Raw genomic sequence first — 26,822 nt, 5'->3', positions numbered from 1 at the left:
AAACTGCTGCCCTATGCCTTTTAGTTTTCGCTATTTTCGCGATTGAAATTGCCGCGGCCGCGATTTCAATCGCGAAAATAAAGAAAACTAAAAGGCGTAGGGCAACGATTTATGTGTCGCCAGAAAGAGGAGAAAGAGAGCTTTAAAATGATATCCATCTTTCCATAGTTACATTGTATTACACAGGCCGACTTTTTCTGCTGAATGGAGCTGCTGACACTGAGGAAAGTGTCGTCCTGTGTAATACAAGTAACTATGGAAAGATGGATATCATTTTAAAGCTCTCTTTCTCCTCTTTCTGGCGACACCTAAATCGTCGCTCTACGCCTTTTGGTTTTCTTTATTTTCGTGATTGAAATCGCGGTCGCGGCAATTTCAATCGCGAAAATAACGAAAACTAAAAGGCGTAGGGTGGCGGTTTATATATCATTGGAAAGAGGAGAAAGAGAGCTTTAAAATGATATGCATCTTTCCATAGTTTCTCTACTGCTCGGAGTCCCTTTAACAACAGTCAGATACTCTGATATAAGAAAACACTTTGGATGCACTATATCAGTTTATTAGCATTAATATTTATTCAGTGCTCAGGTTACTATCACAAATAAATACTTGATATATATTGACTTAGGCTTCTATAACAAAGCTTTCAATAGATTTACAATTAAAGGTTTGTCTGTAATAATCTATATCACTTTCCCTTTCATTAAATACGTTTAATGCACAGTAATTGTTTTGGGGGAATAGTGATTTACTCAGCTGAAACTACTGGTCAGTTTACCTCGCCTCTGTCAGTCAATGATATTTATAGGAGATAGCGCTTTTCCTGACACGTAGGTGCAGTTAATAAGTCTGCTAGTATGTGTGGAGGAATTCAACGTAAGCTGATCCTTGCTCTCTCCCTTTCCTTTTAGGCAAATAATAAAGTTAGGTTCCCAAAAAGCATGGTTTACCGTATATTGCTTTTTTTAGCCCCAATATTATTTGCCCATACACAAGCTATTTCCATTGGACATGCACTATTAATAAACACTCATCCAGGTAGTAACATTTATTGCACGTTATTTCAAGTATTTCTTCACTGAATTGTGTATAGCATTATTTAGAGAGATTGAAAGTACACCATAGGCAAGTGTACCACCAATGACAACAAGTACAACAATGTTGAGCCATTTACCTGCTCTCGACAACATCTGGACCCACCTCTATATAGCTTTAACCAGACTGATAGGTTTAGCCGGGCATATGTACCGTCTAATACAACTTGACCCTTTCTCAATGAAAACAAGGATGGACTGGTTGTCTCATTATACTAATATTTCCAAGAAACTAGAATATAATTTCCTCTTTTGTCTGTTTTTTACTAATTGAAAGTGAAATGTGGTTAAATACTTCTGAAGCAAAAAGACTCCAAATCATCAGAAAGTCATTTTTTTTGCAGTGGGGAACTGAAAAGTTCCCTTTCCTATTATTTCAGACAGCTGAGAAGAGATCCAAATAATAGCCAAGTCTTGCACGTATCATTTTGTGGGTGAGAATTACATAGAGCTTTGTTGATGTAGGCCACACGAGTGGAAATTTGTTGTCAGCTTTGGTGAGAGGCGATTTTTACATATCTGAAGATAAATATTTTAACGAGCTATGAAAAGGCCTGTTCTGTTTTTAGGACAACATATAATATTTATTTTCTAAAAATTTCGACTACTTTTGATTTGAATCAAAATGATTAACAAACACAACACATTGTATTCTTTATAGGAACACACTGTTGGTAAATCCCCCTTTAGAAATCTCTGTAATAAAGCTCATTCGGTGGATTTAAAGAGAACCCGAGGTGTGTTTAAAGAATGTTATCTGCATACAGCTGCTAGATCTGCCTATACAGCCCAGCCTCTGTTGCTATCCCAAACCCCACTAAGGTCCCCCTGCACTCTGCAATCCCTCATAAATCACAGCCATGCTGTGAGGCTGTGTTTACATCTGTAGTGTCAGTCTCAGCTGCTCCCCCGCCTCCTGCATAGCTCCGGTCCCTGCCCCCGTCCCTTCCCTCCAATCAGCAGGGAGGGAAGGGATGCAGGCGGGGACTGGAGTTCTGCAGGAGGCGGGGAGAGCAGCAGACTGACACTATCGAGATAAACACAGCCAGCTCTGACAAGCTGTTTGTCAGCAGCATGGCTGTGATTTATGAGGGATTGCAGAGTGCAGGGGGACCTTAGGGGGGTTTGGGATATCAACAGAGGCTGGGCTAGGCAGATCCAGCCTCTGTATGCAGATAATATTCTTCAAACCCACCTTGGGTTCTCTTTAAAAATATCCCTCTTAAAGTGAGTGCAGTTAGAGGGATATGGAGGCTGCCATCTTTAGTTCTGTTAAAGAAGTCACAAATTCAATTAGGTGGCTGTCCTGCTGATATCTGTTGCTTCAATAGTGTCTCTGTGACACACCTAAAACCTGGTGTGGTCAGACTTTAATCAGAGCCCCCAATTGCCATACTGGTTGTAAGTCTGTGACTGAAATGTAATGAGGCAGAGAATCAGCACAACATCCAGGTTACTGGCATATTTTAAAAGGAAATACATGTGGCAGCCACTTAATGCTAAACTAAACCAGACTGTGCCAAAAAAACCTTTATGATTCACACAAGAACTTGTAGCTATGTGCCACTGCTCTCAATCACTGGCTCTGACTATGGTCACGGTGGTGTGTCTTGGGCTAGTGATGTTGTACCCTGTTAAGAAAAATGATCACACTTACTTTGAGGATTTTTTTTAGATTTACACTGAGATTTTGTACTACATTGGTGGGCCTCAATGTATTTTCTTTATTTTTTAAATATGATCTAATATTGTGCCAGAGATAAACCACTTTTACTCCGGGACACATTGAAATTGGGTTAAATAGGATTAGGTAGATTGGATAAGGTTAGAATGATAAACTCAACACTTATGAAAACAATGGATAGGGGAGCACCCACTCAAGAACCGACAGAAGATAGTTCATGTGCCAAGACACTCAGCCCAGAGTACTTTACTAGCTATGCAACGAGAAAAATCCAAAACGGAGTAAATACCACGTAGTAATTAAAGCTCTTTATGTGCTTGGCAACACAGTGTTGATGGCAGTTGCCATTGGAGTGTTAGCACTTGGATGCTATAGTAAAGCACTTAAATTATTACAGGTAGTCCCCAACTTATGTACACCCAACTTACAAATGGCCTACCTATACAAACAGCACGGAAGTAAAAAAAATAAAATTCAAAAAGACCTGTTTGTATAGGAACTTTAATTTGTCTTAAAGCCCAAGTAGATAGGGTGACCTCTGATGTATGATGCTGCTGTCAGCTCCATAGTCAGTACAAGATTTATTCCTGTATTTTTGGCTTCCACAGATATTAAAGAGAACCCGAGGTGGGATTTAATTATGTTACTGGGGCACAGAGGCTGGTTGTGCACACTAAGACCAGCCTCCGTGGCCCCATGGTGTGCCTCCATGTCCCCCCTGCGCGCCGCTATACCCCCCGCAGTGCTGGCGACATGTAGCGTGTTGCCAGCACAATGTTTACCTAAGCGCTGTCTGTCAGTGCCGCTCCCCCGCCTCCTCCGCATCGGTGCTACCCGCCCATGTCCCTTCCCTCCCGCTGATAGGAGGGAAGTGACGCGGGCGGGTAGCGCCGATGCGGAGGAGGCGGGGGAGCGGCGCTGACAGACAGCGCATAGGTAAACATTGTGCTGGCGACGCGCTGCGTGTTGCCAGCACTGCGGGGGCTATAGTGGCACGCAGGGGGGACATGGAGGCACACCATGGGGCAACGGAGGCTGGTCTTAGTGTGCACAACCAGCCTCTGTGCCCCAGTAACATAATTAAATCCCACCTCGGGTTCTCTTTAAGTTAGTTTGCACATTGGTATGCACAGACTGCTAATGTTAGTCTGTTGGAGCCACTACCGCATAAAAGAGAAACTGTAATCCTTCCTGTGAAGGGAGCAGCTACTGGTGCAGCCATGATCAATCCTTACCCTCCCTACTTATACATTATTATTATTCATTTTCAGTGAAAGGAAAAAAAAGGAAGGAAGATTAGTTTGGGTGGGATCACAGACTAAAACAGAGAACAAGAAACATCCTCTCAATTTTTATAACAGCTCACTTTGGAGCATGTTCACAAAAAGTCCTGTAAAGGTGGCATGCACTTACTGCCAACAGCAACTTTACTGTTACTTATGCTGAGTCACAATGTAGCACACATTGCACAATTAACCTGACCCGTGTTACCTAGGTAATGGGCATGTTGTTAAAGTAACACCTGCTACGCAAGAAGTGTAGCATGCGTTACCCTAGCAATGCTCATATTACCTAGGTAACGTGGATCACGCTAATTACGCAATGTGTACTAATTTGTCACTGTAAGTAACAGTAAAATTGTCATGTGCTCCCTGCACACAGCAAGTTTAGTGGACTTTTGTGAATTTATCCCTTACACTGCTAAACAGAGATAGGCAATGAGATGCTAATAATTTCAGCTTATATGCAGATTTGCTGCATATGGTATGCAGCTTGGTATTGGGGCAATCAAATGCACTTCCTGCTGATTTTTATGGGCCCAATTCCAATCTTCATACAAATGTAATAGTTCTGTAATAACGATAATAAGTAGTTGTAGTAGTAGCTGTGGTAGTAGTAGTACTAGTAGCAGTAGTGGTGATAGTAGTAGCAGTTGTAGTAACAGCAGCAGTAATAATAGAAGTAGACAAAGATAAGACTAATAACATTTATATCAGCTTCCTCCTAGTGGACTCAAAGCGCCAGAGCTGCAGCCACTAGGACACAATCTATAGCAGGGGAAGGGAACCTATGGCTCGGGAGCTAGATGAGGCTCTTTTGATGGCTGCATCTGGCTCACAGACAAATCAGTAAAGGTTGATTCACTCAAGAAGCGCAGCTTAGTGTGGCAGCGCAAGTAAAATTTTCAAAGTAGCAGCAGTTGTAGCAGTATTCGTAGTAGTAGTAGAAGCATCATGAATAAAAATAGTAGTGGTAGTAGTAGTGGTGATGGTAGTTGATTACAATCTGAGGAGACGGGGAGGAGACATGAACTGTATATACTGTAGATAAATGTTAATTAGCAGAATATGGCTTAGTAAACTAAAAAGTTGCTATAATATTGTAAATGTTGTTTTGATAACAATATTTCAAAACGTTCCCCTAATTGGAACAAGTGACTGTTTCCCCTATTACTGAAAGCATGTGCACATATTGTTTCTATGAAAACTAAAGATGTATCGGCAGCTACATCAATAGGATTTGAAAATGGTCAAAGTACCACTTCCATCAGAGTTTGTTCTTGATTATTCATGCCTTCCACCATGATTTTGAAGTCATCAGCATTACAATAAGTTATTATTAGCTTTTGAAGTTGATGGATGAAAACCAAACCACAATTTCAAACGCAGTCTTGATGGACATTTGACTGTGAATAATTAGGATCAGAAAAGAATTCGACACTCGCTGAAATAGTGCTGAAAGTTAAAATATGAAATGAATTTATAGCTAATGATTAACATTTAGTCACCTCGTTAAATAGATCAACATGTATGAGGTCATTATGGGAAAAGTGTTATTATGAACAGAAGACTGCATAACTGAAATGTTTCACTTCTTATAACACAGCCATGAACTTTTTACACAGATAATTCTTCACTCGATGCACAAATATCAGCCACGCGTCCATGTGATTCGAAAAGACTGCGGCGATGAACTCTCCCCAGTAAAACCAATTCCAGTGGGAGAGGGGGAAAAAGCATTTACATTCCCAGAAACAATATTTACTACTGTCACAGCATACCAGAATCAACAGGTACTCCTTTTTTAAGTTTTATTTAATATTGTCAATCTTTTAAGTCTGAAATAGTTTGAAAGTTGTTGGTAACTGAAATATTTACAGATTGCTGAGGTTTTAAATATTTGGAAATGTATGGTCTCAAAAATAATAGAGGTTTTTGAAAAAAGGCAAATAGGGATTTTTGGGTGCTAAACAGTGCTAAGCAAATATGCCAATTAAAAAATTGAAGATTTTTTTTCTTGGATAACATCCAGAAATCCTTATGGTGGCCACTAATGATCCAATCTTTTTTTATCCAATTTTACCATTTCTATGTAATATAATCGAACTGCCTAAATTATCCATTCAATATATTCACTCCAACTAATTGTGATTACGCAAAAAAATTCACATACATTTTTGCAGTTACACCCATACATAATAACGATTGGTAAATTCAATTGATTTTGTGTAATCATTCATAATTTCATTAATTCTCACATAATTTTTGCGTAATTTTGTCCTGACTTTAGCCCCAATACATGCTATCACCACCACTTTGGCCCCCATACGTGCTATCGCCACCAGAATTGCTACATCTGTTAAGGAGAACAATAGGTACAAGTCAAAAAAATCATTTTGAAACTCAGAAAATGACAGTTTAAAAAACATTTTTCCTTTCATTTTTAAAATCGATTTTCTCAAAAACTACAAGGTCTTTTTGAAAACTTCTTTAACTTGTACCCACTATTCTCCTTAGCAGTTTTGGTGGCAATGTCATGTATTGAGGCTTTGCAATTAACCGATTAAGTTGGCACAAAATTACGCAAAAATGACTAATGATTACAATTACAGACGAAATTAATTAAAATTTTTCCTGAAATTTTGCATTACGATTTTGCATTGTAATTGTTTGTGAATTTCGATGCAAAATTACGTCTATGCAAAAATTGTGTTCATCACTACATCCAATAAAATGCATACATAAACTGGTTATTTGCAGAGAAACTTATTTTTTTTCTCCTATTTACTCTACGTTAAAGAGAATCTGTATTTTAAAAAATCCCTCTGGGAGATACTTACCTTGGGAGGGGGAAGCCTCTGGAGCCTAACAAGGCTGCCTCCGTCCTTCTCCGTCCCTCTGTTAGCCTGCCCGGGTCCCCTGAAGTGTGGCGAGGTAAATATTTACCTACCGCGATCCTGCACAGGCGCACTAGCTGCTCTTCCTTCGGGTTAAGGCGGAAATAGCCAAGCCAGATCGATCCGCTCTACTGCGCAGGTGCGAGTCCTTTTGCGCCAGTAGAGCGGATACAATCAGGTTCAGCTATTTCCGCCTAGCCCGAACGAAAAGCCGCTACTGCGCCTGCACTGGATCCCGGAAAGGTAAATAAATCAAGCTTTGTTGAGGGAGGAATGCGGGAGGATTAAATTAAAGGGATGGGGGAAGCCTCATTGGGACCCTGAGATAAGTATACCTCAGAGGGTTTTTTTTTATTACAGAGTCTCTTTAAGATTCAGGGGTAATATGCAAAAGGAATTATAATAATATTGTTATTAATAATAATACTAATATGAAACATTATTTTATTCAGAATGCAATAGACTTGTTTGGAAATATAGCAATAGTGGTATGAAGAATATAAATATATTTGAACAGCTTCATAAATTATAGTCATTTTGACAGTTATAATTCATAAAAACTTTGCTGCAATACATATATTTTCAGTAGTTTTTAAGCATTCTTGTAGCAGTTGCTTTGATGTATAGACTTAAAAATATTGGGCTCAGACTTTGAATGAAATGTTTTTTTTTTTTTATTGAAAATGATACTACGGTATATACAATCATAATTGTATCAGAAAATCTTTAGAAGACTTTCAAACAAGGTGCTAAGTCACCTGTAGCTTTGAAACATATATACTAACAGTTTAAAAGGTGCTGGTGCATAGATATAAAAAACATTACTCTGTATGAAGTTTGGATGAGTTTAACAGATCATTAACATTTCCTCTGAATAAGTTAACCATATTTAGATCTTAAAGGAATACTGTAGGGGGGTTGGGGGAAAATGAGTTGAACTTACCCGGGGCTTCTAATGGTCCCCCGTAGACATCCACTTACCGATGCTCCAGACCCGCCTCCAGTTCACTTATGGAATTTTAGACTTTAAAGTCTGAAAACCACTGCGCCTGCATTGCCGTGTCCTCGCTCCCGCTGATATCACCAGGAGCGTACTGCGCAGGCACAAACCATACTGCGCCTGCACAGTACGCTCCTGGGGACATCAGCGGGAGGTGGGGCAGGAGCATCGGTGAGTGGCTGCGCGGGCACAGGATGTCTGCGGGGGACCATTAGAAGCCCCGGGTAAGTTCAACTCATTTTCCCGCGACCCCCTACAGTATTCCTTTACTATGAGTCTTAGTGTTGTTATACATTTATGATTGACAGATCCTTATCTCTAGCATAGTCAACCTAATGTCCTTTTGCATAGTCTGAGGGCTGGTTCACACTACCAGTGCTTTTCTAGGCTTGCTAATTTAATGCTATGTGTGTGCGTTCTCATTTGAGCAATGTAATTTGTTTAAAAATTGCACTTAACATTACATTAGCAAGAATGTTTTAAATCACTGGCACTTAGAAAAGCCCTGGTGCTGTGAACCAGTCCCGAGGTCTGTTTGAGGAGGAAGCCATTAAAGGAATACTATCGATTCACATATTTTTTTCAATTGACACAGGAATTGTTTGGGAAGTGCTGCTAAGTACTGGTGTATACATTTTAGTAGCAACTTCTTTGTTTACTGTTAGCAAAATACTTTCAAAGTTTACTGACGCCAAAACTGACGGCTGACTGAGCCATAAGGAGAGGGGAAATTCCCCTCACACTTGATTAGTTAACTCTAGGTGTAGCTCTGTGTGTGACAGAGAGAGACAGGACACAGGAGCTGCAGCTCCTGTGTCCTGTGTTTCTGACTGACATGTCTGAAGAGAGCAGAGGAAATGTAACGAATTGTCACGGCTTTTCATACCGTTTTTGCTTTCTGTTTGATATGTTTGCTATTTGCTTTCTGTAGTCTGATATGCAACTCTGGCTGTGCATTGAAGCAGACACCCCTTCTGCAATTGATTTGTCCCAATATAGCTAAATCCTACCCTCAATAAATTACAGCTTTTGCCTCTGATATTTAACATGAAAAGTAGGAAAATGTTTACACAGCTACTTAGACATTATTTGCACACTGTCATTTTAAAACACCTGGGTATCAATAGTATTCCTTTAACTTATTAGTATGTTTTGGGGATGTTGGAGGAACTTGGAGTTCCAAAAGAAAACCCACACAATCAGGAAGAACATGCAAACTACTTTGTATGCAGAAAGTGTCCTGGAAGAGGTTTAAACTATAGACCCTAGTCCTGTTCACTATGCCCCCATAATAAATCACTATAAGATGCCCCTGCATTAATAATAGCTAGAGATGCCAGAGATAGTCAATACAATGCTAATAATTTAGAGCTGATGCAAACATGGTTTATGTAAATCAATGCAGTTTGGAATTGCTGATGATATTGATTAGTCCAGTTCCAGTTCCGAGCTACCTTGCATGCATTTACATAAAATTAACATACATTTTGCATAAACTCAAAATTATTAGCATCTCATTAACCATCTCTAATAACATCAATACATGATTTCCACTCTTACTTGCTAATCACTTGTTGTTATTCATTTATTGATTAATTGAATAATTCATTGACTTATGATAATTGAGCCTTATATATGTTGAAAAAAATATGAATGGATATGTAGACAAATGTTTAATGTTCTTAAATCATATGTATATACAAATGTAGGATTTTCCTCTCTATTTTCCAGATAACACGTTTGAAAATTGACAGAAATCCTTTTGCAAAAGGATTTAGAGATTCTGGACGAAACAGGTTAGCGCTTTTCATTACATAATTGTTCTTCTATGGGAATTCCAGATATACACCAGCTAATAGCTCTTAAATAATAACAATATGGGCAATTCACAAGATCCTCTGGTGCTTATAATAGTGTACATGCATTGTGTGACACATGTTTAAATGGACCTGAATGCTTGCACAGGACAGAAGGAAAACATAGAGAAATCCACCCTGTATGTATTAAGAGAGTTTAGCCAGTCAAATTTCCCCTCATCTCTGACTAATCATAAGTGTAATTTGATCTCTCAGCTGTGTCAGCTCAGGAATCTCGGCAGCCCCCGTAGAGCAGCTATTTGTAATCACAGGATGTTAACACAATGTCTGCTTCCATGAAAGCAGGAAGTAGACACACTGCAGATTTATTGTAGGATTTCTTTCAATTGTAACAAAGAAATCTTTTTTCTTTAAAGATTATTATGCTGTTGCTTATCTTTTAGAGCAGACAGGAAGTTAAGGTTCACTTTTATGGATATTATATTTCTCTACATAATTATATCATTAGGCAAGATTACTAACGTGTTACATTTTTATAATTGTAAATGTAGCTAACTAGGTTGAGCAGATTTGTTTCATCAAGAATAAGATCAAACCATTGAAAGCAGTTCTTTGAAGATTATCACTTACTAGCGGACCTGTGGCATAGCATACGCCGCATAAGAGGGTAGCGGGCAGGAAGGGGGTATTGGGCACAGCGGCGGGGAGGGGGTCGGACCCCCCCTCCTTCACCTGGGTCCCCCATCTGCGCTCCCCCCCAGCATAAGCTTAGCAGCAGCCGCCGCCACTATTAGTAAGAGGCAACGGGCGGGGATGACTCACCTCTTCCGTGTTCCAGCGTGCGTTCCATTGTCGTCACTTCCTGCAGTGCCGCCCACTGTATTGTAAATGGACGGCATTGCAGGAAGTGAGGACAGTGGAACGCACGCTGGAATGCGAAAGAGGTGAGTCATCCCCGCCCACTGCCTTTTACTAATAGCGGCAGCTGCTGCTGAACTTAAGCTAGAGGGGGAGTGCAGTTGGGAGACCCAGGTGAGGGAGGGGGGGTCCGACCCCCCTCCCCGCCACTGTGCCCAATTCCCCCTTCCTGCCCGCTACCCTCTCCAGCTTGGCGGCAAGTGTAGGACCGCCCCTGGGGGCAGGGTGCTACGGCCCCTTCTTGCTTGGAACGGCCCTGGGGGCAGGGAGCAACTTGTTTGTCTTGCTTGAAGGTTGAGGCACGTAGCCTATTATATATATAGATTCTCCTTCAAGGAGTTATCAGCCGAAATTTAAACAAAAATGAGCTTTACTCACATTGGGCTTCCTCCAGCCCCTTGCTGCCAACTGTCCCACGCCGACCTCTCCACTCTCCGCCGCCATCCTGGGCTCCCCGCATGGTGTGTGCGCAAACCGCCACTGTGAATCATTGGCACGTGGTCCGCAGCGCACTGCGCAGGCGCAGTAGTTCTGGGAGGGTGCCCGGGATGGCGGCGGAGAGCGTAGAGGTCGGTGTGGGTTAGTCAGCAGCAAGGGGCTGGAGAAAGCCCCAGGTGAGTAAAGCTCATTTTTTTAAATTTTGGCTGATAACTCCTTGAAGCTTTCTCATCTGCTTATGAACTTCTGCCATAGAATGTATAGTACAGCTGCACATTTAAAAGCACGATAAACCTACATTTGTGACACTTAAGAAGATCACAATAAAAACTACCAAACCCAGTAAATAATAACACTTGCTTCAGTTAAATAGCCCACATTTTCATAAGTAAATAATGCACAAATACCTTTTTGCAGACTCTACATTTCTGGTCACATGACCAGTGTATTTCTCAAAAAAACAGCCTGTCTTAAAATATAGCTGAACTCTTCAAAATTGACAGAACTTCGCAAAGTTATTAAACACATAAACATTATGTTGCATCTACAAGCATGGTTTGAGCACAAGGAAAGTAAAGGAGATACAGTTCTCATCTTGACTTTTCCTATATACATTCAGGTCTGGGCTCCCCTACGCAGACCTTTGACGCCCCCTCCCCCCGCATCTAAAGGAGATTGGCAAAAATGGGCGTGGCCACAGAATGCAGTGGGCATGTCCATAACATACAGTGGGTGTAACCAATGAAAATTTCCTAGTAAGAGTACAACCCAAAGTCAGTGGGACCGTGTTTTCTCCCCAGAAATGAGTAAAGTAACCCTAAAAAAGCAAGTAGGAAATGTTCTCAACCAAAAACAAAAAAAAACCCACACACTAGACAGTGTTCTCTCGCACAAAATAGTGGTAGGTATTAGATTGTGAGCTCCTCTGAGAAAAGTCAGTAACATGACTATGTTCTCTGCAAAGTGCTGCAGATGATGCCAGTGCTATATAAATACATAATAATATGGTAGGACATTAGACTATGACTATGGCAGGATTAGATTGTGAGCTGCTCAGAGGACAGTCAGTGACATGACTATGTACTCTGTGAAGTACTGCTGAAGATGTCAGTACAATATAGTACATTATTATGGCAGCACGGTGGCATAGTGGTTAGCGCTCTCGCCTTGCAGCGCTGGGTTCCCAGTTCGACAAGGAGTTTGTATGTTCTCCCCAGAGTCTGTGTGGGGTTCCTCCGGGCACTCTGGTTTCCTCCCACATCCCAATAACATACGGTACAGATAAGTTAATTGGCTACCCCCTTAAAATTGGCCCTAGACTACGATACATACACTACACCAGGGGTGCCCACACTTTTTTGGCTCGCGAGCTACTTTAAAATTTGCCAAGTCCAGGAGATCTACCAACATTTAAAAAGTGTTGCAGATCATGAACAGCCCCCAGGTACAAGTGCCTCCAGTATAGGTAGCTATGTATAGGTCGCTTCAGCAAAGGTAGCTGGGTACAGGTCCCTTCACTGGGTACAGGTGCCTCTAGTATAGGTAGGTAGGGATAGGTGCCTCTAGCATAGGTAGGTAAGGATGGGTGCCTCTAGCATAGGTAGGTAGGAATGGGTGCCTCTAGCATAGGAAGGTAGGGATGGGTGCCTCTAGCATAGGTAGGTAGGGATAGGTGCCTCTAGCATAGGTAGGTAGGGATAGGTGCCTCTAGCATAGGTAGGTGGGGATGGGTCCCTTTAGCATAGGTAGGTGGGGATGGGTCCCTTTAGCATAGGTAGGTGGGGATGGGTCCCTTTAGCATAGGTAGGTGAGGATGGGTCCCTTTAGCATAGGTAGGTGGGGATGGGTCCCTTTAGCATAGGTAGGTGGGGATGGGTCCCTTTAGCATAGGTAGGTGGGGATGGGTCCCATTAGCATAGGTAGGTGGGGATGGGTCCCATTAGCATAGGTAGGTGGGGATGGGTGTCAGCATAGGTAGGTAGGGATAGGTGCCTCTAGCATAGGTAGGTGGGGATGGGTCCCATTAGCATAGGTAGGTGGGGATGGGTGTCAGCATAGGTAGGTAGGGATAGGTGCCTCTAGCATAGGTAGGTGGGGATGGGTCCCTTTAGCATAGGTAGGTGGGGATGGGTCCCTTTAGCATAGGAAGGTAGGGATGGGTGCCTCTAGCATAGGTAAGTAGGGATAGGTGCCTCTAGCATAGGTAGGTAGGGATAGGTGCCTCTAGCATAGGTAGGTGGGGATGGGTCCCTTTAGCATAGGTAGGTGGGGATGGGTCCCTTTAGCATAGGTAGGTGAGGATGGGTCCCTTTAGCATAGGTAGGTGGGGATGGGTCCCTTTAGCATAGGTAGGTGGGGATGGGTCCCTTTAGCATAGGTAGGTGGGGATGGGTCCCTTTAGCATAGGTAGGTGAGGATGGGTCCCTTTAGCATAGGTAGGTGGGGATGGGTCCCTTTAGCATAGGTAGGTGGGGATGGGTGTCAGCATAGGTAGGTAGGGATAGGTGCCTCTAGCATAGGTAGGTGGGGATGGGTCCCTTTAGCATAGGTAGGTGGGGATGGGTCCCTTTAGCATAGGTAGGTGGGGATGGGTCCCTTTAGCATAGGTAGGTGGGGATGGGTCCCTTTAGCATAGGTAGGTGGGGATGGGTCCCTTTAGCATAGGTAGGTGGGGATGGGTCCCTTTAGCATAGGTAGGTGGGGATGGGTCCCTTTAGCATAGGTAGGTGGGGATGGGTCCCTTTAGCATAGGTGGGGATAGGTCCCATTAGCATAGGTGGGGATAGGTGGCATTATCATAGGTGGGGATAGGTGCCATTAGCATAGGTGGGGATAGGTGCCATTCGTAGGATGGGTGCTCAAACACTTACCTCCCTCCAGCGGCAATGTCTGGTCTCCCCTCTCGGACTCGGAGCTCTCCGGCGGGCAGCGTGCTTGCATGAGGCAGGCAGCGTGCGTGCGTACGTGCCCGGCGCCGCCTCCAGCCATGACGTCGCATCATGGCCTCTTCAGCCGCGCCTCCTTTCTCCTCCCCTGCTTCCTATTGGCCAGCGGCTGGCAGCAGAATTCGATGGGACAGCTGCCAGCCGCAAAATGTGATTGGACGCGGCCAAGAGGCCGTGATCTACCAAATAGGCGGTCGCGATCTACTGGTAGATTGCGATCAACCTATTGGGCACCCCCGCACTACACAATACATACATACACATATGACTATGGTAGGGATTAGATTGTGAGCCCCTCTGAGGGACAGTTAGTGACAAGACAATACATACTCTGTACAGTGCTGCATAATATGTTGGCTCTATATAAATAAATAGTATAAGTACAGTATAAGTAGCCAGGTCTATAGGTGTCCCCAATATAGACATACTATAGGTGTCCCCAGTATAGATAGCCAGGTCTATAAGTATCCCCAGTTTAGGTAGTAGTCAGGGGCATAACTAGAAATCACTGGGCCCCCTTGCGAAAATTTGGATGCGGCCCCCCCATAGGTGCCAAATAATCGTAATGGTGCAGCGCTTCACTATAAAATAATTGTAATGGGACAGCGTTTCACCATAAAATAATCGTAATGCAGCAATGTTTAACCATAAAATAATCGCAATGTGTGCAGCATTTCACCAGAAATTAATCGTAACGTGGGCAGCATTTCCCCAGAAAATAATCGCAATGTGGGCATCATTTCAGCAGAAAATAATCACAATGTGGGCAGAATTTCACCATAAAATAATCGCAATGCATGCAGCATTTCAGCAGAAAATAATCGCAACGTGGGTAACATTTCAGCAGAAAATTATCGGTAGCTGGGCGAGCGGGCAGTGGGCTGTAGCTGGGCTGTAGCTGTAACTGGGTGAGCTGGCTCCTGGCCGGACTGGGTAGCTGGGCTGTAGCAGCGACTCGAGTCTTCTCGTGCGAGCGGCTCCTTTATGTGTCTCCCGGACTTTTCCCGGGCTCGGCTAGACCATTGAAATCAGGGAGGGGGGTGGGGGGACAGAGAATAGGAGGCCAATTTACTGCATAGCCTCTCATGTAAAACATGCCACAACCCCCCCCCCGCCCATGCAAGTGGCCCATCTCTCTCTCAGCAAGACAGCAGGGGCCGGCAACACTACAGAGCGCCTTAATTAGACTATACAATTATGGTGGCGGCGGAGCTGCTGCGCAAAGAGACAAAACATGTCCTGCCAGAAAGATAATAACTGCTGGCTGCAGCGGCGCTCATTACCCCCCCCACACACACACACACACACACACACACGCACACAAATAATTTTAAAAAAGTCACGGGGAAAAAAATTAAATAAAAAATAATTTAAATTATGATACCAAACAGTGGCCACCCCCCCTCTGAGGACCCGCCCATGGCACCGGCCCACGGGTGCCTCTTAATAGATACGGGCCTGCTGGCAATGGAACTGGCTCTGGCCGGCGCTTGGCGGGCTGCTTGACCACTTAAGATGGGGTGGCGGAGCTTCAAGGATCGGATCTGAAATGGAATCGTGCCCCACTGCCCAAGTGCCTATGCCACAGTAAGTGCCCATGTGTGAATGTCAACCACGGTAGTACGGTACCCACCTTGCTCTGAGTCTGTCCTGTCCTCGGCTCAATCAGACGGAGTCGGTTGGTTGTGTCTGCAGTCTGCAGACTTAATGCAACTGCAAGCTGGGCGGGCCAGGCCAAGGTGGCAAGACTGTCACACAGTGATTTAGCAGCACGCAGCATGCGTGTGACGTGACGGACGTCATGTCACACGCATTATTTTTTTTAACACCAACTGTTTCATAACTATAGAAAAGTTGTAATGATGGGCAAGACCTAACTCTAAAAACTGTATTTGTTCTGCAATCTGCCTGTTCTAATTTGCTATAAATGCTGTAGAATCATCCTCGGAGCATATAGAAATCAAAACCCACAACAGCTTTCAACATAGTTATGCTGTGTTGGCTATGCAGCACTGATGCTCAATACATGGTCTAATATGCTGCAATTGTAATTTAATAAACTTTAATTCACAAAGCAATTATAATGAGCAGTAAAAGTATTTTATAGCTTAAGGCTGCTTTCACAATGCAACGTTAAAGTCGCACGTTATAAAAAGGAATAACGCAGTCTACCGCACAGCAATACAAAGTATGTGCCACATTCACAGAGACGCATAACGCAGTTCAATATAACGTCCAACTTCAAAACTAACATGCGTTGCGTTAGGGGCACGTTCTGTGACCTTAACGTTGCATCAAATGCAACGTCCCACTGTGAAAAAGCCCTTATTGTGCACATTAATCAGCACAACTGCTAATTGTCTGGTCTAATATCCTGCAATTGAAAATGTAGCAATATAAGCAACAAAGCACCAAGCAATAACAATGATGATAAACAGTTAGGCTAGGTCCACACTGGTCCGTTCAGGATCGGATCCATTTCAAACGGATCCGTTTTACTAAACTTTTTTAGTATTCCAGAAATGCATTTTTGTAGCATACATTTCCAGTTCGTGGAAACGTATGCCCAGCCGTGGGGGGAGAGGTAGCCACCATGCTGGAGCGGTATAGCAGGCAGGATGGGAATGGCAGCGGTCAGTGGGAACAGGGGACCCTCACCTGGGTCCCCTGTCCCCGCTACCCCTCCAGCTGCATGCCGTAAAACTTGTTACAATGTATAGCAGCGGCGAGCAGGGAGTTTTCCTTCTCTCCACTTCCTCCGTTTGCCGCGTCACTGCCTGCAATACCGCCCTCTATACTTCGGAGGGCGGCATTGCAGGCACTGACGCCACGAGCGGAAGAAGTAAAAGGAGGAGGAAACCCCCTGCTCACCGCTGCTATACATTTTAACAAGTTTTGCGGCATGTAGCTGGAGGGGGTAGCAGGACGGGGGACTCAGGTGAGGAGGGGGGACGTCTCCCCTCCCTGCTGACCACTGCCACCCGTGTCCTGCCTGCTATACCCCTCCAGCATGGCGGCCCCCTCTCCCACCACAGGCTGTGACACAGAAACGGATCCGTTTCTGTGTCCAAATCTGCCTGTGTAGAGGGAGATCTGTTTTTCTATTGCCTGCCTCTACCCCTGCGTGTATCAGGATCCAGATCCGTTGCGTGAAAATGCAGCAGATCCAGACCTTCTGTTCAGGTTTTGAAGACGGATCCCCGCAAACGCAGATGGATCTGTTTTTTGTTTGGGTGAAGACGGCTGCTATTTTTAACATTGGCTCCGGTTTTGATCAGGTTTTAAAAACGGAGCCACAGATATCTTTCCGGACCCAGTGCGAAGCTATATAATGCAGATAAGCAGCAGTACTGCTCAACACCAGGTCTAATATGGTGCAGTTGTAAATATGTTAATATAGTAGAATAAATGTAACATCACAAAGAAATAAACACAGGCCCTCACTTTCCTAAGTCCTAACATCTAGCAAAGCTGTACAGTAGCCCCAACTACTCCCAAAAATGTCCTATCTATTTCCTCAGCTTAACAACACTGATCTAACTAGCTAGTAGCTACAAGTCCATGGACTGATATAACACCAAGCTACAAGTCCATTAGCTGTAAAAGGGTTTTGGGTGTGGCCATTTTTTTTATGTGATCATACAAATCCAGTTAACATTATTATTTTATATAGCACAATTATCTTCTCTGGTGCAGTAAATGAAATTAGTCCATGATATCAATTACAAGGTAATAAAACAGTAACACAAATGATTTACAGTTGGTTAGTTTCAATTATCTATGGTACGTAACATAACTAAACGTTTAAGAGAATCTGGAGAGTAAACAAGCAGCTTGGGGTGACCCAAACCACCAGGAAAGTATAGGGGGCCAAAAGAGACCAAAAAGCCCTCCTACTAAAAAAACAATGTTTGGTATGATTTACTTTCTTAAAACAGAAGGAACCTTACAATAATTTAGCTATAAATGAACATTTGTGGTTACCAACAATGCACCACTACTGAATATGCAAAATATCTCTTTATGCCCCTGTAGCCAGTCTAGCATCCAGAACCGCTGTATTCTTGTAAAAAAAAAATCCAATTCAGGTACAAATTGTAAATTTCATGTTAAAATAACTTTGGTAAAAACTCAAGCTTACCCCTAATTGTTGTAGCTTTGCCCATTCTTATCATTCAGGGAGAGAATCAGTTTAAAGGAGCCCCTACACTGGCAGATGGCCACTAGATTCAACCATTAGATTCAGCATGAAATCTATTGGAAATCTGTGAAGCTGACTGTTCCAGCCAGTCTCTCTGGCATGTTTACCCCCAAACATTACACAGCGGAGACACCAGCTGGGGGTCCATCAGGTCTATTAATCATCCTCAAAATGAGCAAAGCTAACCCTGTGCATGTGGCAAGCCCTTTTGAGCAAGATCTTTCAGCATGCCAGATTTTTATCGATTTGTGTCCAGAAAAAAACATGATCGGGAGACCACGTTGCACCATCAACCTCTGGCTGATTAGACTATTATGATCAAATCTGATGGAATTCAATACCACAAATCAAGTAATGTATGGAAACCATAACTTTAGGAAATTATGAGAGGTTCACAGTGGTCCATAGCATAACGCACACAGTATAGTGAGTGTGAACTGCAATGGAGACTGGACATAGACTTTGATGCAAGCCTGCCTGCAACGAGTTATATTAACATGATCAGTTACAATGTGGTACTGTGAACAGGCCCATAGAATTGTATGGTCAGCAAGTTGACATGCAGAATCATTCTGCAACACAACTGAGCACGGTGAACTAGGCCTAAAAGTCACCTAAAAGTTCTTTAATAAAAATAATATTACATACCAATTCATATGCTGAATTAGCATTTATATTTTAGACTTTTTACAGTTCTAAAATGAATGTAAAGAGTAGAGCACTGTCAAGCTACACACACATAATGTTTCCAATAGCTGAAACAATAATTCTTAACGAACTCATTGGGCAGTTTTATGTGTGTACAGGTGTCTCCTGACATTGCTACCCACCCCTCTAGTGATCCAGCGAGATGTAGCATCCTCATCCAACAAGTGTTGTGCTTGTGGGAGCTCCCTTTGAAGTTCCCGGCCAGAGCCAGGTTTCACTTGCTGTTCATTCCATCTCCACTCTCCATAGACCAGACAATGCTGCCTGGTCGGAAGCCAAGCAACATTTCTGTACAGCTCCCTTTCCTAAGCTGTCCCCCAGAGGGATCCCTAAGCACTATTTTGGCAACGATAACATTTATTGTGTGCATAACTTTACAGATGAATATATCTACAGTATATCTGCACAAATGCTACATCAGTGCTATCAATAAATACAATTCCGCATGCGTACTTATCCAAATTTGGAATTTTGCACACTTCTAAATAACAAGATGTCAGACATTTTCATATAAATACCTACATTTGCTTTGCTTTAACTATTCTATTTTCTCACTTTATAACAAACTGCTGTCATGACAACACAGAGGGATTAAATATTAACATGTATGTGTTGCTGTTAGGAAATGGGTTGCTTTGCCTTTTTATTGCCTTTACTTCCACTGTGAAAAAAGTATTTATTCATTTACAACAAGGAATGTTTTCTCCCTCTAGCTCATGGCTTTTGTTTGATCTGGAAAAAGGGTGACAGGCTAAAATCTGGTTTAGTTTAAGAGGTGATTTAATCATGGCTCAGAATTAGTCTACTTTAAGACCTTGGACCTTACTTCACAGATATTACAGTCTCAGGACTACAAAGAAATAGACTTAAAAACGGAATTAATTCCTGAGCACTACGTTTTCCAATAAATAGATTAAGGTGGATGAAAGGTTAGCTTTTTATTTTTCCTCCATACCTTTTAGTTATATGAAAATGTATTTTCTTATGTGAACTCCTTGCACAAAACAAATCAAGTAAATAAAAAATGGACATATAAAATTATTTATTTTTTGTATTTATATAATATATTGTGATTAACAAAATTCACAAAACCAATCATTCAACAATTATAATAGTAATGGAAAAAAAATACTATTTATTATATTTTTCATTTTTTTGTCTAATAATAGCAGTCTCAAAATTGTCATTATAACTTGCCGTTATCTTGATATTGGGTAAAGTCAAGCATTTTGTACTGGGTTTCAAAATTAGTTGAAACTATGAAGACACCAATTTACTCTTAAAAGTTAATCTAATATAGTTCTCTGTACAAAACAAGAAAATAAACGGTTCCCCTTTGCGCTAAAAGGTCACCTAAAGAAAAAAAAAATGAAACGTTGCACATTCTAATAGCAATCAGGTTTATAAGTAAAGACAAATGTAATATTAGACCAGTGTATTGGACATTGGGCAGAATACCTATTTTAACAAGTTGCCGACCGAGTTATGCTGATGGGCGCGGACGCCCTGGCACCGCCTAACGGCGATCAGACGATCGCCTCTCCATTATCAATCTCCCAGGGGATATCACCGTCTAATAACAGTGTACAGCGCTGCGATCTACAGCAGCACTGTACTGGGGACAGCCATGTGACACGGCTTTCACCCTGGGAAGAAAAAAAAGTGATCCGCTGTCATAGGCTGAATCCTATGACAGCCAATCACACTGATTGGCTGGCAGGGGAAGGGAGGGGGAACACAAAAATAATTAATACACATTTTTATTTAAAAAAAAACATAAATATTTGCAAAAAATAATAATAATAAATATTGGGGGAGCAATCAGACCCCACCAACAGAAAGCTCTGTTGGAGGGGAGAAAAGGGAGGGAGGGGGGAATCACTTGTGTGATGAGTTGTACGGCCCTGCATCGAGGTCTTAAAGCTGCTGTGGCCTTTTTAGAGAAAAATGGCCTGGTCTTTAGGGGGGTTTAACACTGTGGTCCTCAAGTGGTTAAGGGTGAACTGCAATTTCTAAACTGTAGTACAGCTCTTTTCCTTTTTTTTTTTTCAAGATTCAGTAGGTGGGTCAATTAGGTGTGACCATGTGACACCCATGCTTGCTATTGGTAAGTTGTAAAATTTTCTCCTGTGATAAAACTCAGGAGAAGAGTTTAATTAATAGAGGCCTTTGTATTGGAGCAGCAACATGCTTCCAGGAATACTAGGGAAAACCAGCGAAGCCATGTACATAAAACTGTGACGTATTATGGAACTGTTTGTTTTCAATTGCTCATGTAACATACATGTAAGCTAGAGATCCATTTCTGGAGTGTGATGCAATGGCTTAACCTGCAGCTAATTCGCTGATACAGCCTACTTATACTAGCATCTTAATGCACTAGGAAATTATTTTGATACTCTACTGTCCATTTGGTTGATGAATAACAACATTTCAGAAATTATATTCTCAAGTGCCCCATGTTCTCACAGTTGTCACTGATTTTACAGCGGGTGTTGTCTGTTTGACATTCTTGTCAATTTTATGGTTCTACTTGGTGGTGCAACTATATAATAACACTAAAACTTATGTTTGTCAGTTTTGCTAAATATCAAGAAAGCATGGTTTACGTTCGAATTCCAGCCAGGTCAAGCCAGGTCAATATCTGCAAGGAGTTTGTATGTTCTCCCCATGTCTGCGTGGATTTCCTCACACACCCCAAAAACCTACAGATAAGTTAATTGCCCCCTCCCCTAAAAATTGGCCCTAGACCACAATACATACACTACACAATATAGACATATGACTATGGTAGGGACTAGATAATGAGCTCTTTCGAAGGACAGTTAGTCCAAGACTATATACTGTATACTCTGTACAGTGCTGCGGAAGATGTCGACGCTATCTAAATATATAATAATAATAATTGATCCCAAATAATATTCTCTACCCCCTCTTTTTTCTTTATTCCTTTTGCCCCATCCCCATTTTAAATAGTCCAGCCCCTTTATTCTTATTACTGTTCCATTGTTTTTTGCATACTAATGATTGAGATTCATGTACAATAATTATTTAGGCCCCGTTCACACTTGCGGTTTTGTCAAAACCGCACCGGATGTCCGGACCGCACCGTATCCGGACCGGACCTGATCCGTACGGTTCCTATCCGGATCCGGTCCGGATCCGGTCCGTTTGCATCCGGTTTCCGTGCGGTGTGAACACGGTTGCGGTCCGGATCCGGTTTCTTAAGGAGATAACAACCTGTAAATACCTGGGGTCTGGGAGGTCAGCAGAAGGGTCTGGGGTCATTGTTGGAGACAGGTGGACGTGTGGAGACCATCCGTGGATACAGAGACTGCAGTTGGGACCATGGATCCAGGCATTTTTCGTATACCTGGGAATTCTCTGTTGTTCGCCTCCTCGTTATCAGACTTATATCAGACATGTTGCTGCCTAGAGCTCCAGCATGAAATCGCTGCTGCCCCACTCTGTGAACTCCATGTGGTCCCCATCCAAAATGCATAGGAAGTGGGGTAGAACGTTCGGTTTTTGTAGCCAGTGTGTTGTGCGCTCTCCGGTTCTCATTACTTTGTATTGGCCGGATGGTGCAGTCCGGCTCCGCCCCGGATACGGCTGCCGGAGGAGCCGGACCAAAAAATAGCGCATGTTGGAACGGACGCCGGAGTCCGGATCCGGTCCGGATCCGGTCCGGCTCCGGTCCGGCAGAACGGACGCATGTGAACGGACGCATAGGCTTTCATTGCTATTGCCGTGCGTCCGTTCCGTCCATTCTGCAAGCGGTCCGGCTCCGGCACGGCGATTCCGGACGGCCACCGCTAATGTGAACCGGGCCTAAGTTGACGACTGTATCTATTAATGTAAAGTTTTTCTCAATTGACCTCAAAATAAAAATACATTATAATGATTTTAATAGCTACTGATTATTACCACTGCTATTAAATAAAAAAGACAACAGATGTTATAATTAAACTGAGAAAAGATTTAGAATGCTTTTTATATACCGTTTTATACAGTATATAATTTGTTCTTTAACATTTGCTGGTTTTGCACTGTGTTAAATTGTATTTAATACATTTATGGTTACATTTCTTGAAAGCTTGTGTTGGCAAATAAATTAAAAGGGCAACTCTATAAAAATAGATATAACATAACATTACTGCAGGAGCCATTTTATAACTTAGGGCCTGTTTCCACTACACGCAGATTGGATGCAGAATGGATGCATAAAAACTGACTCCAATGAATGCCTATGGGAAAATCTGCATCAGAAAAATCGTGTTTAGTGGAAACAGGCCCATTGTCATTCATTGGAGTCAGTTTTTCTGCATCCATTCTGCATCCATTCTGCGTGTAGTGGAAACAGGCCCTAAATGTTGTCATTAATATGTCATTTTAACTACAGTTTGCAACTACTCTGTCTCTATAGGGAGCTTGATGGAAACCATGGCAACACGATTTGGCTTCCTGTACAAGACTTCCCAGAATTAGAATTCACACCTCTATGTGTTTATCACTGTTTCAGAAATCTGCACAAAGCTTCAAATAAAACTGAACACATCCTTTTCATCCTTGAAACTGCTCCAGTTTTAAATCAATGAGTCATTATTTTTTTGTTGGAAAATAGGACCAGCACCGAATAAAAATAGCTCATTATTAATCCTTCAATAGCTCCATAAAATTCAATTTCTTCAGTTCCAAAAAAAACATACAGATTATTAAGTGCAGTATTCTGAGTTCCAATTAATATCAAATTTAGTCAGCATAAACATATCACCAATTCCAGTCTCATCTGCACTGATGAGGCAACATTTTGGTAAGATTCCCCTGTTAGAGCAAGCATGACTGTCACCTCATCATCATCAGTTAAAGAGAACCTGTACTGAGTAAAATTATTTAAAATAAACACATGAGGTAACTTCAAATGAACATTACATAGTTACCTTGCCATCAGTTCCTCTCAGAAGCTCACCATTTCCTTATGACAATGGTCCCTTCCAGTTCTGACAACATTTTGTCAGAACTGAAATATATCAGTTGCTGTCAGTTATATATCAGTTGCTGTCAGTTATAGCTGAGTGGACAACTGATATGCCTGGTAATGTCCATGTTTCCCTATGGCTCAAGTGGACGATGTTACAGTTTAACAGTGTGCTGACCAGAAAGCTGTTATGAGGTAATGGCCATTTTCAAAATGGAGGACGGAGAATTCCCTTGATCACAGTGGACATACAGAACACAGGAGAGGAGAAAGAGATTGAGGAGTAGACTACACGGGAGGTAAGTATGACTTGTGTATGTTTATTTTGACTTTTACTTTTCAGTTCAGGTTTTCTTTACGGACAACACTGGGATAGTTTTATGAGGACCAAATCTGATATTCATTAGAACTCAGCATAGTTTACTTATGAGCTGCATATTTGTATTGGATCTAAAGAAATCATACTGTATGCTGCTACTAAAGGACTAATAAAGTGTTATTTTTATATGGTGCTGATTCAATTTTCTCTTAAAAAATACATTTTTCCCATTCCCATTTCCATTGATGTCAGGGGCAATAGGGCAAAAGCATGACTTAGGGATGCCTTCCAGATTATGCTCTGGGTAAGTTGTTAAATGCATACACATCAGTTGAAGTAGTCAATCCCATTTCAGTAGCAGAGTTCAGCTATACTATGTATACAAATTTTTTCCAAGGACAAGCACACTGGAGAGATTTATTTCCTGTTAGTTCCCTGTTGGACCACTGCCATGCTTTAAGAGGAACATTAAACATTGAATTGATTTAATTTTACTCCTCCACCACCAAAGCCACTGGACATATGAGATCTGGTAATAGAAAAGGGAAACAGACTGCTGGGGTTTGTACATGTGAAAAGGGCTGCTATAGTGCCCCATACTTACATTGTCAGAGTGCACAGTATTTAGAGGCTGTTCTCAGAGAGCGCTAAGCTTGGCTGTTTTCCATTTCCAACTGTGTCTTGTAATCTGTAGTTATGTCACTTCCTGCAAACAGGGTTAAGCAGGATATCAGAGCTCTTGTAAGCAGGACATCAGGGCTTTTCTTTAGAAAGACATATACACTCTAGCACACCACTACCTTCTGGTGTGTTTTTTGTTTGATTTGAGAACAAATAGTTCCTTTACTGACAATATGAACAGTTTACTGTCCAGACCCTTGCTGGCAGTGGCACTATTATTAACCTCCCATATCTATTTTGTGCCTTGTAAATTTTCCACTTGACCACGGGAAGAGGAGGGTAAAGGAGTGGGCAGGGTTTTGTCTTTAAACTACCAGTAGGAATAGTACAGAAGGGTGTTTTGCATGTCAACCATAGGAGGGTGGGGTGAAGGAAGGGGAAGGTGTAGGGAGTCAGGGTTCTCATTGAATAATCAATCTATATACAGTGGGTTGCAAAAGTATTCGACCCCCTTGAAGTTTTCCACATTTTGTCATATTACTGCCACAAACATGAATCATTTTATTGGAATTCCACATGAAAGACCAACACAAAGTGGTGTACACATGAGAAGTGGAACGAAAATCATACATGATTCCAAACATTTTTTACAAATAAATAACTGCAAAGTGGGGTGTGCATAATTATTCAGCCCCCTTTGATCTGAGTGCAGTCAGTTGCCTATAGACATTGCCTGATGAGTGCTAATGACTAAATAGAGTGCACCTGTGTGTAATCTAATGTCAGTACAAATACAGCTGCTCTGTGAGGGCCTCAGAGGTCGTCTAAGAGAATATTGCGAGCAACAACACTGTGAAGTCCAAAGAACACACCAGACAGGTCAGGGATCAAGTTATTGAGAAATTTAAAGCAGGCTTAGGCTACAAAAAGATTTCCAAATCCTTGAACATGCCACGGAGCACTGTTCAAGCGATCATTCAGAAATGGAAGGAGTATGGCACAACTGTAAACCGACCAAGACAAGGCCATCTACCTAAACTCACAGGCCGAACAAGGAGAGCGCTGATCAGAAATGCAGTCAAGAGGCCCATGGTGACTCTGGACGAGCTGCAGAGATCTACAGCTCAGGTGGGAGACTCTGTCCATAGGACAACTATTAGTCATGCACTGTACAAGGTTGGCCTTTATGGAAGAATGGCAAGGAGAAAGGCATTGTTAACAGAAAGCATAAGAAGTCCCTTTTGCAGTTTGCCACAAGCCATGTTGGGGACACAGCAAACATGTGGAAGAAGGTGCTCTGGTCAGATGAGACCAAAATGGAACTTTTTGGCCAAAATGCAAAACACTATGTGTGGCGGAAAACTAACACTGCACATCACTCTGAACACACCATCCACACTGTCAAATATGGTGGTGGCAGCATCATGCTCGGGGGGTGCATCTCTTCAGCAGGGACATGGAAGCTGGTCAGAGTTGATGAGAAGATGGATGGAGCCAAATACAGACTTGGAAGAAAACCTCTTGGAGACTGCACAAGACTTGAGACTGGGGCGGAGGTTCAACTTCCAGCAGGACAACAACCCTAAACATAAAGCCAGGGCAACTATGGAATGGTTTAAAACAAAACATATCTATGTGTTAGAATGGCCCAGTCAAAGTCCAGATCTAAATCCAATCGAGAATCTGTGGCAAGATCTGAAAACTGATGTTCACAAACACTGTCCATCTAATCTGACTGAGCTGGAGCGGTTTTGCAAAGAAGAATGGGCAAGGATTTCAGTCTCTAGATGTGCAAAGCTGGTAGAGACATACCCTAAAAGACAGGCAGCTGTAATTGCAGCAAAAGGTGGTTCTACAAAGTATTGACTCAGGGGGCCGAATAATTACGCACACACCACTTTGCAGTTATTTATAAAAAAATG

At 42.3% G+C, this 26,822-nt stretch overlaps 1 protein-coding gene across 1 annotated transcript in view; it reads left to right on the top strand.

Annotated features, from left to right (window-relative positions):
- TBX18 (T-box transcription factor 18) overlaps nt 1-26,822 on the top strand; it is a 76,039-nt gene that overhangs the window by 39,888 nt on the left and 9,329 nt on the right. The window contains exons 5-6 of the mRNA XM_068279387.1: nt 5,684-5,851; nt 9,687-9,751. Of these exons, the coding sequence (XP_068135488.1) occupies nt 5,684-5,851; nt 9,687-9,751 (233 nt within the window). The remainder of the gene's footprint in view (nt 1-5,683; nt 5,852-9,686; nt 9,752-26,822) is intronic.

This window comes from Hyperolius riggenbachi, chromosome 4, assembly GCF_040937935.1.
Source record: "Hyperolius riggenbachi isolate aHypRig1 chromosome 4, aHypRig1.pri, whole genome shotgun sequence".
Lineage (NCBI taxonomy): Eukaryota > Metazoa > Chordata > Amphibia > Anura > Hyperoliidae > Hyperolius > Hyperolius riggenbachi.
Note: the sequence above shows the minus strand (reverse complement) of the source record. Positions and strands in the feature narration are given on the sequence as shown.